Raw genomic sequence first — 21,995 nt, 5'->3', positions numbered from 1 at the left:
AAATAGGAATATGAGGTATATATGGAGGAACCATGATGACAGCTCAGCATCAAAGTGTTTGATTTTCATTATGTGATTTCAGATTTATTTTTTCCATGCAAAACAAAAATATTGCCTTCATGGTTTTACAGAGAAGGTATGTGACTTAGAAAGATGGCTACTGGGGTTTTTATTTTCCCCCTTTAGTTTCAGTTAGATTTTGCTAACTTAAGACTTGAGCTGTTACCTTGTAGATGTCCAGGAATCCACACTGATGGTCAAACCGCGTGTAGAGTTCGTTCAGCATGCTGATGACCTGCATGGGCGTGCACTGCGCACAGATGGCTGTGAAGCCAACAATGTCCGAGAAGAGCATGGTAACATCATCAAACTTCCTGGCCTGAACCTGCTGCCCCTGCCACAGCTGCTGAGCCACTTCTTCAGGAAAAATAGAAATTAGGAGATCCACGGTTTTCTTCTTCTCCTCTTCCAGGGCTTGATGTGTGCATTCTAGTGTTGCCTTCAGCTTATCCATTCGTTTTTTCAAGCCATCCTGGGCCTTTGCTTGCTCCCCAACCAATATGACATCACGAGTAGCATCATGGATAGGTATGTCCGAAAGATGGAGGCCTCGGCCCATCAGTTCATCCAGCTTGTCCACACAGGGGGAACCCAGAAACAAAATTGAATTTGATTCTGGCACATGAATCATTTGTCCTTTAATTTCCATCACCTGAAAATCAAAAACAGAGATTAGAAAAGAAAAAATAAGCTGATAGAAGTGTATCACCATTCCACTTTTCCCATCCTTCGTCTTCAGCTAAAATTGTAGCCTATTATACAGAAGCCTCTTACACTCACATGTTCAAGCAATGAGACTCACATAGTCTACTCACTAAGGTGTCAGAAAACAGCCTATACTGACACAAAAGTATTCTCAAATCAGATGTTGGATTCTATTTCAACCCAGTAAAATAAAGAAGTAATCACAGTAACATGTAATTCTCAGAATGGTGTCTAAATAATGTTTCTAAAATTTGCCCCTGGAATGTAATTAGCCTTAAAAGCAAATTCCAGAGTAGCTCATTCTCTTTAACTTAGCTATAAATTATGAAAATCACAAAATTAAAGGTAAATTATAACTACGACCACAGGTTAGTGAAATGGTGATATAGCTTCCATTCTTTTTTCAACGAAACAACTGCTAATTTAAATGTGGCCAAATAGGATAGGACAGAGTGTAGATTTAGATTAAAGATTAGGAAGAAGCTCTTTACTTCCTCTGTGAAAGTGATGAGACACTGGAACAGGTTGCCCAGAGAAGCTGTGGCTGCCCCATCCCTGACAGTGTTCAAGGCCAGGCTGGACGGGGCTTGGAGCAACCTGGTCTAGTGGAAGGCGTCTCTGCCCATGGCAAAGGGGTTGGAACTGGATTATCTTTCAGGTTAGTGTGAATGGAATGGAAAAAGTTTATCAGTTCTCCTGTTTCCTATTTGCTTTCTTATACATGCAGCAGGGTTGAAGGCTGACATTCTGCTAGAGTCTGCAGACTTCTTGGTGATACAGATTCATGTAATTTGTGTCTGCAGAATAGAAGAAAGAACAGTAGGAAAGGAGTAGCAGGTGGTTCATCATACTGGTTTGTAGATCCTCCATTTGCCTGTTAAATGGCTTGAGAGCTGTTCAGTGGTTGATACCACTGAGGCCGTGGCCTGTTCTCTTTTGCTCCATGATGGTAACCAAGCACAAAATTATCAGACTGAAACAAACAGTCAAAAACCAATTGTAATGATGTATCTGATAGTCGGGGCTACGTTCATTCTGATTTCTATTAATTTGAGTCACACAAAAATAACTGTCAAATACTGCAAAGGAATACTTCTTACTTGAATATTGTATTAAAAAAAAAAAAACAAACCAAACCAACAAACAAACAAAAAACCCAAACAAACAAAAAAACTAACCAAAATCCACACAAAACCCACAAAGAAACAGAAAACTAAGATGAACATGTTTTGTTTAAGCAGAAGATAATTAAATCAGATAAACTTTGTAAATTCAGCCTGCTGTAGCCTCTGCCATGAAAAACAATCATCGTTAATGCTTTCATTCCAGGACTGCACAAAGATCAGAGCAATACTGTGCTAGGTGATCTAAAAAACCCACAGCCCTTACCCCAAGGATCTCATAGTCAAACCAGGCACAACGCACAAACTTTGTGCATGCAAGAGCAGTGTTAGGCACCATAATGCCTTAAACCTGTATTTTTCCATTCCACACAATCCACTGAAATAAAAAGGTCTCCTGCAGTCACTCTTTCTTTCACCATGTAGGCATTCTCTCACTCTCACAATGATTCACTTTATCATTTAATCCTCCTTCCATCTATAATCCTTCCAAGCAAAATAAGAAAACCTTAATCAGAGAATCCAGAGGTGTCTGTAATAATGATGTGATTTAAGCATCCAGAGATCTGGAAGTTCCTGCTGAGCTCACAACCACCCCTACATGGCTCCTTCCTTTTTTGGGAGAGATGCTGGGAAGCTCCTGTTTCTATTAGGGATTTTTTACATCAGACACTAGGCTATCATTGCAGATCCTACTGTCAATGTGGGGAGTTGGCTTATCCTGTCCCCATGCCCGTCTGCCTCTATACCCCACTCCACTACCAACTCAACAGATGTAGCTTCAGATGTAAGCCTGGGAACACAGCAAATGAAAGTCAGTGAAAACAATGAAAATTGTCAATATTCTTAATTTATATTCCTGCACACATAATAATATATAAATTTCTAAGCCTGATTTCCTCAGCTTCGTTCTGGGAGAACCATCTCCATCAGAACGCTGGTCAGCTACCTAAATGGGCAGATTTAATGCTCCAAGACCCTTTTTTTTTTAATTTTCAGTACGTAAGGGCAATGCTTTCTTCATGCATGCAACCTCACAGTTTCAAAGGCCACATAAGAAATTGTTTTAACTCTGAAGAACAAATTGCCAAATGTGATATACATGGTATGGCATTTCTAAATTCTCTTCTTAGTTTGTTCCTCTTTCCCAGACAGTTTTTGTTTTCTGTTCCTAGAACCTCACTGCTGTGCAAAGTAAATGTATCTCATATTATCACTTCTCTCTTCCACCTTTAGGTGAAAATAGGGTGTCAGCTCAGGAGGAGAGAGTGTGACCACACACCCTCCCTGAGTCAGCCTGACCTGGGGGGTATGCTGCTTGTCAGCAAGGCACGGCACCTGGCTTGGAGCCATGTTTCTTCTGTTAACCTGCTGTGAGACTAGAAGGAAATTATGCATCCCTCTGTGCTCCTGCTTTGCCTTTGGCAATTTGAGGTGTTAAACTCTTTGATGTGATCTCTGTCCATGTGAATATATTGTGCCAACCCTCCCCGTGTCGATTCTTCTCAGGAAGCTGACTGAGTGAATAAGGCATTAAAGAGGCACTCTGGAGTCCTCCACTCTGCTTCAGGCAAATTATCAACTCTGAGTGCTTATCTGGCCTTTCAGCACAGCAGGAACAACAGTATTGACCACCTTACAACACGCTTTGAGGCTTCCTTTTTTTTTTCCTTTTTTTTTATTTTTTTGCAATTATATTCTTCCTAGGTAACTCCTTAATCTCTGAAAGTGTCAAAGGTTCAGTACCATTTTGGCTTGATCTGCTGAATATTATTATCATTTCCTCTGCTCAACAGGAATTGTCGATGCTCCCTATCACTCCTTTCACATTACTTTACTGATTCTGATGTCCTACTCAGTCTTGATGACTGAGGAGTGTTTTAGAAAATGGCCTAGCAGCCTCTTCAAGTTGCCAAATCAGGAAAGTGGACAGCAGAAGCAAAGTTGCCTCCGATTTCCTGGGGAGACAACAGAAGAGAAGAGCTGAGACTGCACAACTCTTCTCAGTTTTTGAAAAGCCCTCTCCAAAGAAGTTTGAGATTATTTGGACTGTTTCTAGAGGACTTTGGTCTGCAACTTGGATCCAGCATAACCTCCAACCATTTCTTTGGACTCTTGCCTCTTAGATCCTTCTCTGCATCTTAAAGTATAACTAAATGGAACAGGACAGTAGATTTGCCTGAAGCTTGCCATAACAAGTCACACTTCTGAGTAATTTCCCAGAGCTCGACTGCTTTTACACATGGAAAATAAGCACATATGCAATCCGGATAATACAATCTATCTTTCTTATAAGCAGGGAAAGACCAAAACCAGTTGTATTTCATTGCTGCTACATTCATTACTTTCTTCTTTCTTTAATTATATTTTCACCAAATAAAATAATTCCACTGTTTTCAGAGGATGTTTTCCTGATCTACAGTGATATAAGAGAACATTTTGAAACGAGCAATTACACATCCTGATTTATGGGATTTTGTTTCTGTGAAATGATGGTGCAGCCTAAATTGCTCTAGGATAAAAAAACAAAAACCTACCACAGAATTTTACTTTCACTGCAAACCCACTGCAAAGAAAAGGGAGCAAACAGAAGGGGCCCTGCTTCTCAGGAGCTCTTTCAACCTCTCTCCCCAGAGACCCACCAAGGAATACAGACATTCTCTATTGCTGCTGTTTAAGAACGTAAGAGTGTCCTACTGTGCTGTACACCAACAGCTACTTCATTAGGTACACAATATCCATCGCTCTGCATGCTCTGGATGCAAGCCATCCTAGGATTAAGTATGGATCAAAAGCTTATGAATCAAATACCAACTCCACTGCCTAGTCTAAGGAAAAGCATGGGCAAAAGCCTCATTTATTGAGCTGATGGAAGACACCACTTCTTTGTACAAATACAGGTTTATAAAAATCATAACAAAACAGCAGCTTCCATTACACCTATGCTTTATTGAAAAAACTAAGAGAAATATATATAATCTCCACAAAAATTAAAAAATATATTTTCAATCAATGCCTACTGCAACTGAATAAACAAGTCATCATTTGCTCAACAAAACTCAGAATGCACTCAGGTTCTTGCAAAGTATAACTCAGAGCATTTGCTTGCAAGTTTGGATTTCCAGCTCAATGCATTGTCAAAAGAACACTATTACACACAGTAGCAAAGTGAGTGTTACAAATTTCTGGTTATTTATAGAAAACCCTGGGGTGTTACATAATATGCAATAGTCTCCAGACCAAAGAGACCAAATTTAACATTTTCAGTATGTCACATACTTCATGAGCATTGAATGTCAGCATGAATATTGCAGGGAACCCACCAGGAATATTTTCGTATTCTATAACATGAAAGAGGGAAAATTATAATGCCAGAATCATTAAAATACTTTGGTTTTAAACTTGGACCTCCAAAGTGATTTTTTGATATCAAAAGAGTTAAGAGTGTAACACATTAAAAGCAACACATTAAAAGCAAACAAAACAAGGTTAGATAGGACCTTCTTCACATGAAGCATAGGTGTGCATGTCAAATCAAAGCATGCAGCCATCTGTAAGTAAATGTGCATGGGGAAGAAGCAAAGGACAGGGCTCCATCCTTTGCACATCAGTCTGTCAAAGCAACTAGACAAACAAAAGGAAATGGTGGTTACACCTGAAAAGATGATGAGGATTTATAATTTCTCTTTTGTTGCTTCAAGACACAGAAATTGCTTTTAAGATGGTACTCCAGACCGCTCCTTGTTAAGTCCAAGATAAGTTCTGAAGCATAAAAATCATGGGAAAAATGTTTTCTTGGAAGGAACCCCTGTCTTCACAAGGTAGCAAAAAGCTGTAACTCTACCCTATGTGTGCCTGAGTCATCTCCTTCATGGATGCTCCAAAGCAGAGGAGTGTATTAACTCAACATGGCAGATGGGCAGAGATACTGGTGCCAGGCTGCATGGCATGGAGGTACAGAAGATAGTTGCTAAAACAAGAGGAAGAAACTCACTGGTGTTTCCAAGATCATTTCAAAATCTCTTTTAACAACAATACACTGAGATTACATTGGATTTTTTTTCCTTTAATAATAACCTTCATATACTTAAAAATGATCTGTCAGGGTCCTGAAGGGACTGTTGTCCTGACTGTCCTTGCCCAGCCCCACAGGGCTCCCTGCACCCTGCCCATGGCCCAGGACCCCATGTCAGCCCCTGTCTCAGCAATACTGATGTGGGACTGATATCCAGCTCTCACAACTGTCTGGACGATGCTCTTAGTCACATGGTTTAGTTTTGGGTAGTGCTGTGAGTAGCAGGTAGTTGGACTCAATGTTCCTTATGGTTCCCTTTCAACTCAAGCTATTCTATGGTTGTCTGTTTTTCCTTTCACTGCAAAATCTATTTAATCCCTTAAGACTGCTTTCAGGTCACACACATTTATATTAGTGTGGCAACTTTTAGGTATTGATAATGCAGTTCACTGCTGCTTTATTAAAAGCCAGGATACCCTATGCAGATGTACAGCTACTCCAGCAACACAGAGTTACAATTTTACAGCATCAGGTTTAAAAAAACCTATAGAGGCCTCATGCAACTTCTCTGTGAGATTTGTATTCTTGACAAAAGTTTAAAATGGACAGCTCTGAGAAGCTGCAGATCCCGGGGACATTCCAGCTTAGGGGATATTTCACCATTCTGTCACATAACTTTCATTCAGCCAAGAGCCTTATTTTAAAAACTCCTGAAAACCAGAAGCCAGTTCCTGCTGTGTTACAGGAGCTGTCAGAATGGTGGTAGCAATAAACATGCTCCAAAAAGGAGGTCCCCAAGCCACACACTTGTACCAATTTTCATTTCAACCAAAGCAAAATGCAAAATGTAATCAAAACCACAGTTTGATTACAACAAATGAAAGTGTAAGGGAAACTTTCCATATTTAATATTCTTTCTGTGTTTATGAACAAATGGAAGATAATTACATTACATTTACAGAGAATGTATGTTTAACACTGCTTATTTTAAGTCTTTCCTGGGAAAAAGAAATTGATTATTTTTATTGCATTTTTATTTCCAGTTTTAAAAAGGAATGGGGAACGAGAAAACAAGAATGTAACATTTGAGAAAGTCAGTAAAGCTTTCTGAGAAGTTGGTTCTCCACTTCAAGCATTAAATCTCCATTAGCCTGACAAGGCAGCGAGGTGGAAGGTGACACAAATGCACATTCAGGTTGCCAACTTCACAGAGGTAAAAATCATGCTTGTTAATTGTTAGCAATTAAGTTACCTGAAATAATTATGCCAAAATAATAGGTATAGTCCCTTAAAAAACACTTTTCATGTCTCTTTCTGCACCTGCTTATATTTTAGGAACATTCATATGCATTATCATTTATAATATCATTTATAACAGTTATTCCTTGGCTTTCTTCTGTGCACAACTGTTACCATGTACTTAGTCAAAAGAAAATCCTGTAAATCCTCTAACAAAGTTATGAGCCTCAAAGCAACACATTTTGCTTTTGTTTGGGTGGGAGCACAGGGATGAAAGAATCTATGAAAAAGTGAAACCATGGTTTCAGATCTTGATTCCTGGAGCGAAAATGAAGAACCCACAGCTCCTGCCCAGAAGCAGATTCAAGGGTCTGTACCACAGCCCAGCAGCCTGCTAGATGGGTGTTTGTGGGGGTAAGCACAACACAAGTAATGGCGAGTTTCTGGCTCGCCACTGGCTTTACTGATGTCCAGGTTGGTCCCTACACAGCCTGGGCACAGCCTTTACAGAGACAGGTCTGACCATGCCAAACTACAAGCAGAAAATTCCACTTCTGAATAGAAAATAAAGTACTGTCATTGAGTACCTCTGTCTGCTCAAATGTTGCTTTGAAACCGTGTCCCTGGTTTTGGGGAATTATCTTACAAAACAGAACAATGACCAGAACCCAAAGTAAGGTAATGCTTATCTTATTCCACTAGACCAAATTTTACAAAAAGTCAAAGCATCTGCATGGAAATTTTTTATGGTATGCCATATTTAAATTAGTAAGAATAATTTAAGAGTGCCTTTAAGTTATGACATTTTGTTGTTTAAAAAACCCATGTAATTTTATTTTTACTTTTTGTTTACATCACTCAAATCCAGTATTGGAGATTTTTCTGTTAATTTGAATAATTTAACAGAAAAAAACACAAACAAAAAAACAACAAAAAAAAACAATTGAGTCATACAACAACAGTAGTAGCTGATTGAAAGACACCAAAGGATGCGCTCAGTCCTTCTTATAGCTGAAAACTCATCCTGTTCCATTTTTTGGGGGGTGGGGTTTTTTGGTGCATCTGTGTGCAGTCATGCCAGGGCTAAAAAAAATACCCAGGTCTGAAACTTCCCCAGAGACACTACCCTGAACTTGGCACCTTTTTCCTGACGGTTGTGCAACCACACCAAATCACACTTTTGCTTTTCTACTGAGCTTGCCCTGCAACATTGTCGACTTCCTTAACCCTCAGGATCATGACACAAGTGAAATCACCAAGACTATCTATCTGGTTAAAAACAGATGGATCAAATCTCTAGTTATCTCATGCCTGAAAAAACTGTATCATTGACAAATATAATTTGTTCATTTGTTAAAGACATTGTTAAGGATATTTTTATTTATTTCCATCAATGTCAACCAAGCAAGATTACAGAGGAATGTGCCAGTACACGGAAGACTCCCATTTTCCACAGAAGTGTTACTTTTTGGATTAGTTCCTACTTTTTTCACTGCAAGATTTGTGCAGATGCACAGATACATCTTGCACCTAATCCTTCCACTAGCAATATTCAGCTCCTAGCAAAAGCTTGAACACAGTCTGTCCCAGCTGCTCAAGATGACCTGCTAGCAGAAAGTACTCTGTCATTCTGATACTTATTCTTAAATATTTTTCTTTCTCAGATCCAGGTCAGTTTGTTTCCTTGTGGAAATTGCTTTTATCAAAAGGTAACAAAATGGTTAACTGAGAGTAGGTTATTCATGAGAACAGCAGGCAAAGAGCAGCAGCAGAAGCTTTCCCCTTTGATCTGTGCAGAACAGATATATACAGCAGTCATTAGGAAATGTGACATTTCATTACCAACCTAGGTATCTTAAAATTCCTGTGATTAAAAGATCTCTTAGCTCGTGCATTAACTAGCTTGAAGACATTTTTCTCCTTTAGGACTTACAGGCTCAAACTCTTATCTTAAGTATATAAATCTACTCAAAATTCCTGCCAGCACCACAGCAAGGAAAGTGATTAGATGTGGAGTCTTTTGTTGGTATTTTTGCTTTGTTTTTCTCTTTATTACCCCATATATCAAGTACTTTTGCAGCTTTGATAAAAGACTATCATTAGAATTTGATACCAAGATTAATCAATCCTGTTCTCCTGGTGTAGTATATATTTTCAGAACACCAGGAGAAGAAATTTCTTTTTCCCAGTCCAATCATTCTTAAGTTAGATATAATTAGAAAGAGCCATACTACCTCTCACCGAAGTAATTGTAAAGATATCCAGCCGGTAATAGTGGGAACTTTACCAGGCTTTTAAATTTCCTGTATTTTTCTTTAAAAGCTTTAATTTCTTTCAGCATGCTCAACACAATACCTTACAGCACTAGGAGAACCTTCCATCCATAACTTTCTCTTTGCTACCATATTTGACATGTGCAAGTAAAAGACAGTCTTCAGCTGGAGTCTCTTACAGGCCATGTTAAACATCTGAATTTGGGAAGAATGCATTGGCCTGGTTTATTAGTTAAGATTGTCATTTTTACCAAATTCCACAATGTATGTATTTTACAATCTATAAGAAATGAAAAGAAAAAAAAATCATTAAAATGCCTTTAACTTAATTATAAATGGAACATATATAGAGTATGAGAGGGAAAAGCCATGTGTAGTGAATATTCACATTTCTGTATGTATTAAAATACCTGTTTAGCTTCCATTTTCTTCACTGAAACTAATTACTTTCTACTTGAAATGATAACAAAGGAAATTAGAAGAATAAGGTAGAAAGAGATATTTTGAAACCTGGTCTCTGTTGTCTTGATCATTCTAGCACAGATTGAAGACAACTTTTAAAACAAGCTGCTTCAGTGACCCAGGTTGCAAGAAGATAGAAATATGAAGTGGTCTCCAAGATCTTTGCTGCTCAGCATTGCTGCCTATGGTCTAACAAAGCCGGGAGGGAGATGGGGAAAGTGTGAGTGTGGATGCAAACAGGAGCACCAGCTGTTATGGCAAAGAAGGACATGGGAAGTAGTCAGTCTAAAACTGATCAGAACTGCTGCCTTAGGAAGCTGCCCACTCAGACTGCAGATTTCTGTCCTTGGATACCTTAGTGGAGGCTTGTACAACTGCTCTGTACTTGCTGTGGGTGGGCAGACCATGAGCCAGCCCTGCCCCAGAAATCACAGGACTGCACTACCACAGTGCTCTGCCTTGGCTGAAGCACCCTGCCGAGGAGCAGACAATATTTGCTCAGGCACAGCACGATGCTAACACAGCTACCTTGCTTTTGGATCAGGCCCAGCTTACCCACGACAGGCTGAGAGACGTAGTGAAGCTAATGAAATGCTGTCTGTACACACATGAGCGGGACCAACTTCATCCAATTTATGCAAAGACTGACCTGCAGCTAATATGGAGCTGTGAATTCCCACTTGATGGCTTCCCAATTTTCAGCATTTTGACTCCTATGATTCTTTGAGTATTAAAGCTTTTAAACCTAAAATCCTGGTTTCAAAAATCAGTTTTAAGAAAAATATCTGGATGCCTTTCAAAATTTCATGCTTTGTTTGCTCCTTTTGGAAGAGTCAGAAGCACTTTCCTTCCCATTCATGACTGCTGAGTTCCCTATACTATTAATTGGAAAGTTTTTCAACAGTTCCTAGGGTATTTTGTTGTAAATATACAAAGCCAAGGAAAAACAAAACACAGAAAAAAACAAACCCCAAAACATTATGAGATGATCCTTCTGAGTGTAAGGTTGTGAAAAAATCAGAAAGGAATTCCCTCAGGAACTAAACTCCTTTTGCCGCTGCCAAGAGCAGGGCACTGATTGCTGTTCCACATTCACAGCCTCATTTCATGTCAAATCTCAACAAAGGTGACTAAACCCTCTGTGCTTTCTGATCAAAATACAAAGCTGTGTGCTGTATTTGCAAAGGCAGTAGTTACACAGCATGGATTAGACAGGAAGGGTCTTTGACAAAAGTTTTCCAGACACACCAGGCTGCTGCTGAGCCTCCCCCTCATTACACTGTTTGAAACTGACACCACATCTGTATTGGGTTTGTGTGGCAAGGTTTTGGTAGCAGTGGGTTACAGTAGTGGCTTCTGTGAGAAGCTGCTAGAAGCTCCCCTATGTACAGCAAAGCCCACGTCACCGGGCTCCCAGATGGACCCACCGCTGGCCAGGGTTGAGCCCATGGGGATGGTGGTAGCGCCTCTGGATAACAGTCAGGAAGGGGGGGTAAAAAAGCTTTTCAACAGCGACTGCAGCCAAAGGAGTGAGAATACGTGAGAGCAACAACTCTGCTGTAAAGAAGGAGGGGAGGAGTTGCTCCAGGTGCCGGAGCAGAGATTCATCTCCCGACAGCCCATGGCGCAGACCATGGTGAGGCAGGCTGCTCACAGTGGAGCAGATACCCACTTGCAGCCCTTGGAGGACTCTATGCTGGAGCCTGAAGGAGGCTGTGACCCTGTGGGGAGCTCCTGCTGGAGCAGGCTCATGGCAGCACCTGTGACTGCATGGAGAGGGGAGCCCACACTGGAGCAGGCTTGCTGGCTTATTCTGGCTTATGGGCCTAGCAATACACAGTGTTGTCTTCAGTTATTTTGCACCAATTCCAGACATTGGTAGATTTTTGTCTAGAAATAGTGTCCTCCAGAATCTAATTTTTCATAATCTTTTAATAAAGTATTGAGTATATAGAGCCCTTTAAAGAATACTGAATGTTATCATATTATCAAGGTGATGAACCTATGAAATAAAATTCTAACCCTCAAAACTGCACTGGTTGGTTTGCTGGGAGTACAGAATATAGGACCCAGCTTCTCATATGTGTTCATATGATATATTTGTAACATTAAAAAAAGTAAAAATAAGCCACCTCTCCCAAATAACCTGTTCTTGCACAGTATTCCACCAGAAGAATAATCATTCCCCAAAAAAGGACAGTAAAATTTAGCAGTTATTAATCACACTGCAATGGTCTTTAATTTAAATCAATGGGATTATTCACAGATCAGTTGATTTCTTTAAAAGAATAAACTATTCTTGTATTCACTGAGGAAATGAAAGAAAACGAAGATGATTACCCAGCTTCAGGTAAGAGGAAATGGCACAGAAAAGCAGACTGCTGATTGCCTATTTCTGTGTTAAGACACAAATTCTCTCACAAGGCAATGTTATCTTTTGTTTAAAGAAGTTTTCCAACTGCATTAAAAATGCATGGCTCTCTGGGATGGATGCTGCTGAGCTGCAGAAATGGAAAGGCCTGATTTGAAGTTGTATGAAGTTTATGGGGAGGCTGTTTCTGATAGTACACTCCAGGTCACAAAATTATACCTTCTTTTTTCAAATGATCAGAATACATTCATCTTTTATTGGAGGAAACAAAAGATTCTAGGTTATACCTACCAACATATAGTGCAAGTATACCTTTTGTTGGTTTATTACAATAAATGGAAACAGTCTGGCATAAACAATTCTCTGATGACATTTGGTGTTTCTCAGTCATAGCCAAACGGTGCAACTAGCCATTTTCCCCAATTTCTTCCCACGCATTTGTGAAAGGAAACAACACCCTTTGCTCAACAGGCAAGAAAATGAGGCATTGTTTACAGAAACTCATTTTGATGTACTGGTGGCTTGTGAAAAGATGGAGGAATGAAATCTCTTTCTCTCCTTTCTCTTTTGGTTTATGACCCTTCAGTCAATCTAAAACACTTCTGTATTTCACACACAATGACCCAACTGAAATATCTTAAATGGCCACAGATTACCAAGGCACTTCAATTATTTTTAAATCCCTAGAATAAAAATCGTGACCTGGTGAAATAAATGGCTAAACAGCCGACTTCACTATATAGAGAACTCCACTGCAGCTTCTTTTCTATGTTACGAAATTATATACTATTTGAACAGTGACAAGCATACATAAAATACATTCACAACATTAAGAAATGCTTGTATTTCACAAAAGCAGCTAGCAGTCAACAGAACTTTTCTGAAGTCAAGAGAAAAGTTAAATCAAAGCTTATTCTGTGAAAGCTTTCCAGAGAGCAGCTTCTGTTAAACCCAGAGCTGTCTTGCTCACTTCAGATCGTGAGAACCCTAAATTCTGCAGAGCTTGGTCAAGTTTCAGTTTCATGTGTGTAAATCATTGAAGTCAGGAGATTTGCCTCACGTTCACACAATAAGAAATTTAAAAACAAAAACAAAACAAATCAAAACCTGAAAAAAACCACCCCTCAAAACCCCCTGTATTTTCAGATATATCAATACTATCAGATTGAAGCTAGGTTTATGCTTTAAAGCTCTCTCTTTGTGACACTTGAACCAATGAGAACAGAGCAGCATAAAGGAATTCCAGTCACTCCAGCCAGTAAGTTGGCTTCATCAGGGGTCTAATTGAAATGCCTCTATGCAAATGCACATAGCATGGGGAATAAACAAGCAGAGTTAAAACATGGGCACACCTGCAGGGCTATGATCTTATTGGTGTTACAAAGATGTGGTGAACTAGCTCCTATGACTGGAATGTTGGTATGGAAGGATACAGACTCTTCAGGAAGGACAGGAGAGGAAATGGGGGAAGGGGGGGGGGGGGAAGGGTGTCACCCTCTATGTAGTTTGGGAATCAGTATCACCTTTACACACTTTCTGATGAGCCAGGCTGAATTCCTAACACAGAAGTAACGATTTTCCTATGCTTATTCATACATCAACCTTGGAATACAAAGAATCACAGAATCACAGAATGGTTTGGATTGGAAGGGACCTTAAAGATCATCTAGTATTCTTTTTAGAAAGAGGTCATGCTGGCACTGTGACAGCACTACAATTATAGTATTAAATTTGCTGTATTAGACTAATCCATTGCCCTTCTACCCTCCTGTCTTCTGTCTGCTATTGACCAATACCAGACACCCCAGACTAAGTCACTAGGGCTGCTGATGTATTTTGTGGATGAGCTTGGTTTTAGGGGAGAGAGGAGGGCAGAGAGAAGGGGGTGCAGAAGTGGTTGGGGTAAAGGGCATTTGGTTTTATTTTCACTTTGTTTATGTTGTCTTTTTTATTTTCAGTTTGGCTTTTTTTTTTCTGAAAACTATCTTGAGGATCTCTAAAAAACTGCTGCTTGAGTTGAAGAGGAAGAGATCAGGACTTCAAAATCACCTAGATAGAACCCAAAATTACCATGGGATGCTAATGACAAAGTCACACTGGGAACTCTGAGACAGCAAAACCAGAACTTCTCTCCCAGTTAAGCAGATTTGCTGTAAAAGGTTTTCAGCCTTGCTTCAATGCAGCTAAATTTTGGTGTTTTGTAATCTGGTTCTGATTTAGACTCTAGTTGCTTTCCTATTCTTATAAAACCAGTTAGAGAACTCTTAGTGGGATTACTGTTAGCCTTTGTTCATCTGTGGGATTACAGGATTCCTAATGCCTTCAGGGAATTTAGTTTCATCTCCTCGCTTACTGAATGCTCCAAATGATCTCCAATTTCCAAATAACCCGTCTCTCATTATACTGGTAATCAACAACAATCTGTTGTCTGCATCATCTGGCAAAAACATCTTTAATCTGGAAAGGGAGCTTGCTTTTGTAACACTCTTCAGTCATCACCCTTGTCTCCAGCCTGCTATGATTCTGTTTTCCTTCTTTCATATCATTCAGTAATCATAAACACATCATCCTAATGAAATAAGACTAAGGACTAAATATGAGTAGCTATCCTCGTCTATTTACTGTAAGCTCTTGACATTTGATTTTAACATGATCTCTTCTTTTTTTGTCTTCTTCCTAAACTCTGTGTTTCCTCTTAATTTTGGCTAGTGATTTCAGGAAACATCATGTTCTCATTTTCAGTAGTACAAATTTAAAATAATGCCCACTGCAGTAAACTAACTTTTTCCAAGTGTGCAGCAGTCTAATAAACACTTGATTTGTAGCTGCTTCCACAAATGGTCTACATTAAACTTGACGCATTTTCATTTCTTCATGCAAAAAACCAAAAGGAAAAGCTTTTTTTTACCAAGTTTCAGTTTGATTTTCCTTAATCTTTCTTAATTTTAATTGTTCCCATAAATGTACATGTATTTCAGAACTCTGACATTTTACAGGATTCTTCAACTTCTTTCTACTTCCAATCATGGAACACGGAAAGTCCTTTAATTTGATGGATTCAGAAAATAAAATACACAAGATCTGTGCGTCTGTTTTTTATTTACTCCACAAAAACTCCCATCTGCCGCCAGAAAAATAAAAGATTCCAAAAGAAAGGTGGTCACAAGAACCACAATGACAAAAAAAAAAAAAAAGAAGAAGAAAAATATTCTAAAGTGAGAAAATTACCAAATTCTCAAAATCAATTGCTTCTGGCCACCAAGAATTGAAGTTTTAAAGAAAAAATAAAATTTCATGGAATGAAAATTAGGACCTTTCAAATACTTCACATTGAGCATCTACCATCACACCTGTGTATGTTGGTTCTCATATTCACATTTTCTAACCTTATAAAAAATAACAGAGACACACAATGTTGTGTCCCATTAGTAGACTGAAGCTTCCTCAAAGATATAAGTTTTTTAATGACGGATCTCATTTTGAAGTAATGTTACATTATTACAGTAAACTATTCGGGATGTGTATTTCACATTCATAGTCTTTGTAGAATCTCATTTCATTGGTGAAATGTTCATAATAAGGTGTATGAAAACAAAGATTAGAAATTAAATTCACTTCATCCTGCCTTTTCAGGTGGAAAGACTGCCTTATTCGTTTACAAAGAGAAGACAAAATTAATAAAATGGATTACGATTTCAAAAGAGTGAATAATTTAACGTTTTAACATATATAACCTGTAACATTATTTGAAGTCATTAACACTTATTCATTTTCAGCAGGTCTGGGTGTTTTAATGGAAGAAAACCTGGTTCTACGAAGAGAAGAGCATATATTATTTTTAAAAGAAATGGAAGTAAAAAATTGTTAAATACAATAGAAGCTTCATATTCGTGTGGCTAAGAGTCCTTTCCTTTCAATACTGGATGATTTAAGACTATATTTAGTTTGTTTTCCTAATATTCTAGCGTAATTCCTCCTTTTCTGGAATTTGTGCAATATCAAGTATAAACAGATACACTACTAAAATGCAGTTTCTGACGCACATGTACAACCACATAACAAATCTAAACTTGGCTTGATCATCTTTTCTTGCCGTATCTTTGCGTATCTTCCTAAAGCAGTCTCAGTAATTACTGACATCATGTGGCACAATTATGGACTTTGAATCAAAACAAAAGGCAGCAGATTGCAATAATTTTAGATGGTAATGAATCTAACATTAGATTACCAGAACCCTAATGAGAACGAAGGTGGTTTGAAATGGCATGCTCAAATCAGAATTAAATTTTATATTCCTTTTGTAAAGATGAATAATTTAAACTTCGTGAAAGTGCTATAATCGCTAAATAACAAGGTGCAATGACTCTTGCCTCACAAATAACGTATCTGACAGGAAATACATGCTTAATTTATGTTGCATGAATTCTTGGACCACACGTATATAAATGAGAAACAGACAGCTAAATACATACATACAGAAATCTGCCAAAATATAAAAGAGGAGCCAAGTACAGAAATCAGTGCCACCTTTAGCTATTTTGTATATCAGAACTTCTAAGAAAAAAATTATCTTCTTCTGTCTTTTATTATTTGAATATATTCCAGATTTCCACACACAGTATAAGCATGGTCCCTTCTTGTTTGGAAGAACTGCAGCACAAATAAGTATGTTAAGGGTCATATAAAAAATCCATGCCAAGTAAATTCTTGGCTCTAAAATGTAGCAACTCAGATTGCCTGAGAACTCCCAGATTATCACAGCACCCACTCAAATTATTTTTCCACAAAGTTAAACAATATAAAGGGTCCTTTCAAAATCTCATATTAAGACACCCCCTCTGTTTAGAAAGGACCCTCTCCTTTCCTCTTTTCTTATGACTAAGCTACAACTTTTTCAACCTAAAATCCCAGCCTCAATGCAACTGTAAGTATGCGAATTTTGTCAGAATTTTCATTTCTTTCATCTGTTATCTTCATATTCTTCACTTTAATTATCCACAAGTTGTCTTAGATTCAAATTACATGTTTCTAGATTGTCTATCTATATCACTTTTTGAGTGCTACAGATCACAGAATCACAGAATGGTTGGGGTTGGAAGGGACCTCTGGAGATAATCTAGTCCAAATCCCTGCTAAAGCTGGTTTACCTAGAGCAGGTTGCACATGATCACAGCCAGATGGCTCTTAAATATCTCCAAGGAAGGAGATTCCACAACCTCATTGGTCATCCTGTTCCAGTGCTCAGTCACTCTCAAAGAAAAGAAGTTCTTCCTCATATTCAGGTTGAATTTCCAGTTTTTCAGGTTGTGTCCATTGCTCCTTTTCCTGTTGCCATGCTCCACTGAAAAGAGTCTGGCACTATCCTCTTGACACCTGCCCTTACGATATTTGTACGCATTGATAAGATTTCCTCTCAGCTGTCTCTTCTCCAGGCTAAACAAGCCCAGCTTTCTCAGTCTTTCCTCTTAACAGAGATGCTCCGGTCCCCTGGAGCATATATAAACAGCATAATAAACAGCACCTTCTGTGGTTTTTACTTTAGGATCCAACCCTTCAAACAGTTATGATTCTATCAGCTGTCATGATATCCAGGACAGTTAAGCAACAAAAATGAGCAATGGATAGCAATAAATGTCATTTGTTGCTATTTTTAAATTTCAGGATAAAAGATAGAAAACTCCAGCCAAATAAAACCATTTTTTTTTCTGGGATACCTTTCATATCTATTAGAGTCTAAGATATATTCCATCTGTTTCCATACATATACTGAAGAAGAAGTTAATGCTGGGAAATTCTTATTAATAGAGCCAATTATATAGTACATTGCCTCACTAACAAGAAGCATGAATGCAACTGGGATAAATCCTTCTCTCATTTATACTGATCTCTACAAAAACAAATGCATTGAGTCAATGCAGCTAGACCAGATTTACACAGCACTGTGATTGAAAGCAGAACTCTTCACTGTCTTGGATGAGTGAAAGAGGACTTGGCAGGAGAAAAGAAACAATCATGAAGCAAATTCCAACTCTCTTCCTACTAAAGAAGTCTCTCTAACTTCAATGGAAATAGGATCAAGCCAGTGTTCAAACTTGATCAAACTGCTCTTTTGATAATCTAGCAGTTATTGTCACATTGTCTGGAAAAAAACAGCTATTAAAAGATTACAAATGTTCAAAGGAAAATTATAAAATATAATCTCTGCAGACACTGAAAAGGAACTATTAATTTTCTTGAAGTTTCTTTAAAAAAAATGACTAAAGTAGAAAAAGATCTGCAAATAACAAATACACTTTCTATCAGATGCTAATATTGTCAATATTTTTCCTCTTGGCTGAACTCTGAAGGTAAATTTGTACCTAGGAGACATAACAAAGAAAAATGAGAAATTATATCATTACTGTTAGCCAACTATGTCCAATTTCATACTAGTCTTCATCCAGCAGCGTGTGTCCCTTAAATTAAAAAAAATGAAGTTAATTTGGCACAGCCTGTAGCATATCTTTTTCTCATAGGACAGTGCTGAAGCCATCAATTCCATTAGCCAGGAGGTTTAAAAATCCAGAGACTGTTGCATTTGGAGCTCAAATTGAATAGCCAAATTAGGGAGTTAAAATGCATGACAACATGGAGAATGTCTGTAGTAGCCTGACATTTATATTACAGAGTGCAAGAAGGAACTGTATTAAAAAGTACATTCTGATTTTATTGTAATGTTTTACTTGTTCTGTTGTCACTGATTTACAGAACTGAACCAGGAAGTTGGTTTTCATCAGCATACATTTTCTCTCCATTCTACAAAAAGCATAGCTTGAGAAGTGAGCCACACAAAATCATTATCTCTGTTACCTCAATTATTATTGCTGATCATTCAGACAGAACCAAGGGACAGCTCCAAAGAAAGGATTTGGACATCTAAAACAGGACTTCAGCAGCCTTTTGGCACAAATCTTCAACTGCAACCAAAAAGGCCTCACACAGCAGTTACAGACAGAGAAGCTCCCTAAGCATCCCCCTGCAGGTCCTAAACACACTATAGGTGCCTGCATACATGCCCCAGAGGTGCTCCAGCTGGGCCCATTAGCAGCCAGCCACTTGCCTGAGATGTAACAGAAGGCAATAAAGCACCAAAGCCCAGACTCTGTCCCTACAGAGCCTCACAGAGTGAGCGCTCTTCAGATACCTGATGTCACGGACAAGCACTGATTCCTCATTCACAGACTCCACTATCTTAAAAGGTTGCAGAGGCAGTTGTTATGCAGTGTTTTGCACAGTACTCTAGCTGTAAATACACTTGGGAGAAGAACAGATGTGGGCCCAAGCTCTCACTGGCCATTAGATATTAAACTGACATGTCTTTGGGAGAGGATTCTATTTTTTAAATCCTACTGAGGCTCCACCTTTTATCTTCCTGCCCTGATTTATGCCTTTGTTTCCAGAAAGATGATCATTTCCAGTGACTCCCTTGCTGTCTGTGTTTCCTGCTGCTTCGCAGGAATGAAGGTCTCATTTTGGACCCCAGTCTGCTGCCTCCTCCTGGGAGTCAAGGCATCTCTCCAAAATCTGCTCTCAGTCACATTCAAGGAGGGATTCAGGCCTGGGTTTTTAGTCCTCTTCAGCAGCTCAGAGCAGGTTGGGGCTCTTCACTACCTGCCTGAGTGTGCAGCCAGCCTAATCCCATGACGGGCACTGCAGGATGTGAGGGAACTCACTCTGGATGCTGGCTCTGCTCTCACGTGAGTGTACAGCTGAGGAAACATACCACATGTACGGGATAAGCAATACAACAGAGGGAGATCTGGGTCATTACATGTTCTTGTCAATGATATACTCTTTTTAAACTCACTAATGAGCTGGTTATTATTATCCCAGATGTGAGGTAAATAAAATAAATAAATTATACCTGTTCCTAGTTGATAGATCTGCTAATTCCACATATGAATCAACCTGTAACGACTCCTGAGCATGTCAGTATCTTTTTATATTTGAGTCCCACTTAATTTTAATATTAATTTTTTCAGAGCTAACCAAGACAATTCATCAAACTGGGCTGTTACAACAGGAAAATTAAAAACACTGGTAATAGTGCTTTTATGGTACATTTAACAAATGTATTTCAGTTTATCTGCTCTGAAAGAAATATGATATTCCCACAGATAATAATAAGTATTCATTATGACCTCTGTTGTTCATATGAAGCCTAGAGGGCTTCGTGATGGTATTATTGCAAAAATATATTTTTTAAATGTCACCATTATTAGGATATGCTAATGGAAGTGGAAGTGAAGTATGCTGCAAATAAGTGTCTCCTTCTATTTGCACTTTACAGATAATGAAACATGCCAGGTTGATGCTTTCCAAACATGCGGCACTATTTGATTCTGTCATTAATAACAATGATTGACTAGTGATTTGAGCCTATCATCTGTTATTCATAACAAAAATTGTATTATCTTTTCTGTAGGAAGTAATTTAAACATGTCCTGAGCTGTCCGGTTGATGAAACTCTATATTTGGAGAAGAAATAATATTATCTGTGGTCAAACCCTTAAGTTTCGGTACATTCATGACATTTCACCCCTTTTCAGGGAACCATTTAAGCATATCCAAGCTATATCACAATGCTACTGTGAAGAATTAAGACAGTAAACTAGTAACTTAGTGAAGGGAAAACAGAGGAGAAGAAATTTCTCTAAAAAACTAACAAACAACAACAATAAAACAAATAAAAACCAAACATAAGCTAATGGTCATCAAAAGAGGATGAAAAAGGAGTAAGAAAAACAGACACTTCAACAGTCACTAATATGACAAATCCCTGCTAACTACTCATTTGAATCCATGATGAACCATCATCACAAAGTGTTATTTTATGCTACAGTAAGAAGTAAGTGCACCCTCTTATTTCACAGTGGAGCACCAGTGTCTTCAGCATAGCTAATAGTATGAATTTTAGGGTTACACACAAATAAGGATTTATACATCTAATAAGCATGGTGCCACAAAACGTGAAACGTAGGTATTAAATTCACTGATTGACACACTGGTATTAATAGAATTGAGGTGCTCTGTGGTACCACTCTCTGCTTCTTTCTCCAAAAGAGCACAGGACTCCCACACCTCCTGCCATCTCTCTTGTGAGGACCAGGTTTCTCTTGTGCTTTAGGGCATCGCAGTCATACCACATGATACAGTATAGACAACTGAATAGAGCCCTGGGTGCCTGTTTTCCTGTATGCTGCATAGGGAGTTGTGCATGCCTCAAGAAGGTAATTGAAAAGCCTGTATGTTCAGAATGCAGCCAGACTGCTAGAACAGTGATATAGCTGAGATTTAAGATTTTTTCTATTTGCAGATACTCCAGCAAGGTATTTTCAGGATTTGAAACCAACTGCTGCTTCTTTAAAGAACAGGGTTCATTTGAACTAACTTATTACAACTTTCACATTGATATTGGAGCCTGCACAGAAAGGAATGAAAGGTTTATACAGCTCATCACACAATAATTAAGTGCAGAATGACTGAATCATTCAATTGTGTAATTAAAATAGTAGATTCAGATGAGACAGCATTATAGTGCTGTAATTTGGATTGGGATCACACCTCAGAAGCAAAGCGTGGCAGAGGAGCCTTTAAGAGCAGACTGCTCTCCAGGAGTTGCCTGCTCAACTCCATATTCCAAAGGGCAGGCAGCCACAGGACCAGACTAAAGCCTATCCACAGTAAAACCAACAGAGATGCAATTAATG

The 21,995-nt window shown here is 38.6% G+C and overlaps 1 protein-coding gene across 1 annotated transcript in view; it reads right to left on the bottom strand.

Annotated features, from left to right (window-relative positions):
• The window catches only part of GUCY1A2 (guanylate cyclase 1 soluble subunit alpha 2), a 147,430-nt gene that overhangs the window by 64,775 nt on the left and 60,660 nt on the right, over window positions 1-21,995 (bottom strand). The window contains exon 5 of the mRNA XM_061457786.1: window positions 227-712. Coding sequence (XP_061313770.1) covers window positions 227-712 — 486 coding nt within the window. The remainder of the gene's footprint in view (window positions 1-226; window positions 713-21,995) is intronic.

The sequence above is a fragment of the Pezoporus flaviventris genome, unplaced genomic scaffold (genome assembly GCF_033815535.1).
Source record: "Pezoporus flaviventris isolate CSIRO_AGI_PZ_B2104156 unplaced genomic scaffold, CSIRO_AGI_Pfla_v1 ptg000025l, whole genome shotgun sequence".
Taxonomy (NCBI): domain Eukaryota; kingdom Metazoa; phylum Chordata; class Aves; order Psittaciformes; family Psittacidae; genus Pezoporus; species Pezoporus flaviventris.
The sequence above is the reverse complement of the archived record's forward strand: the minus strand, read 5'-3'. Positions and strand labels throughout refer to the sequence as shown.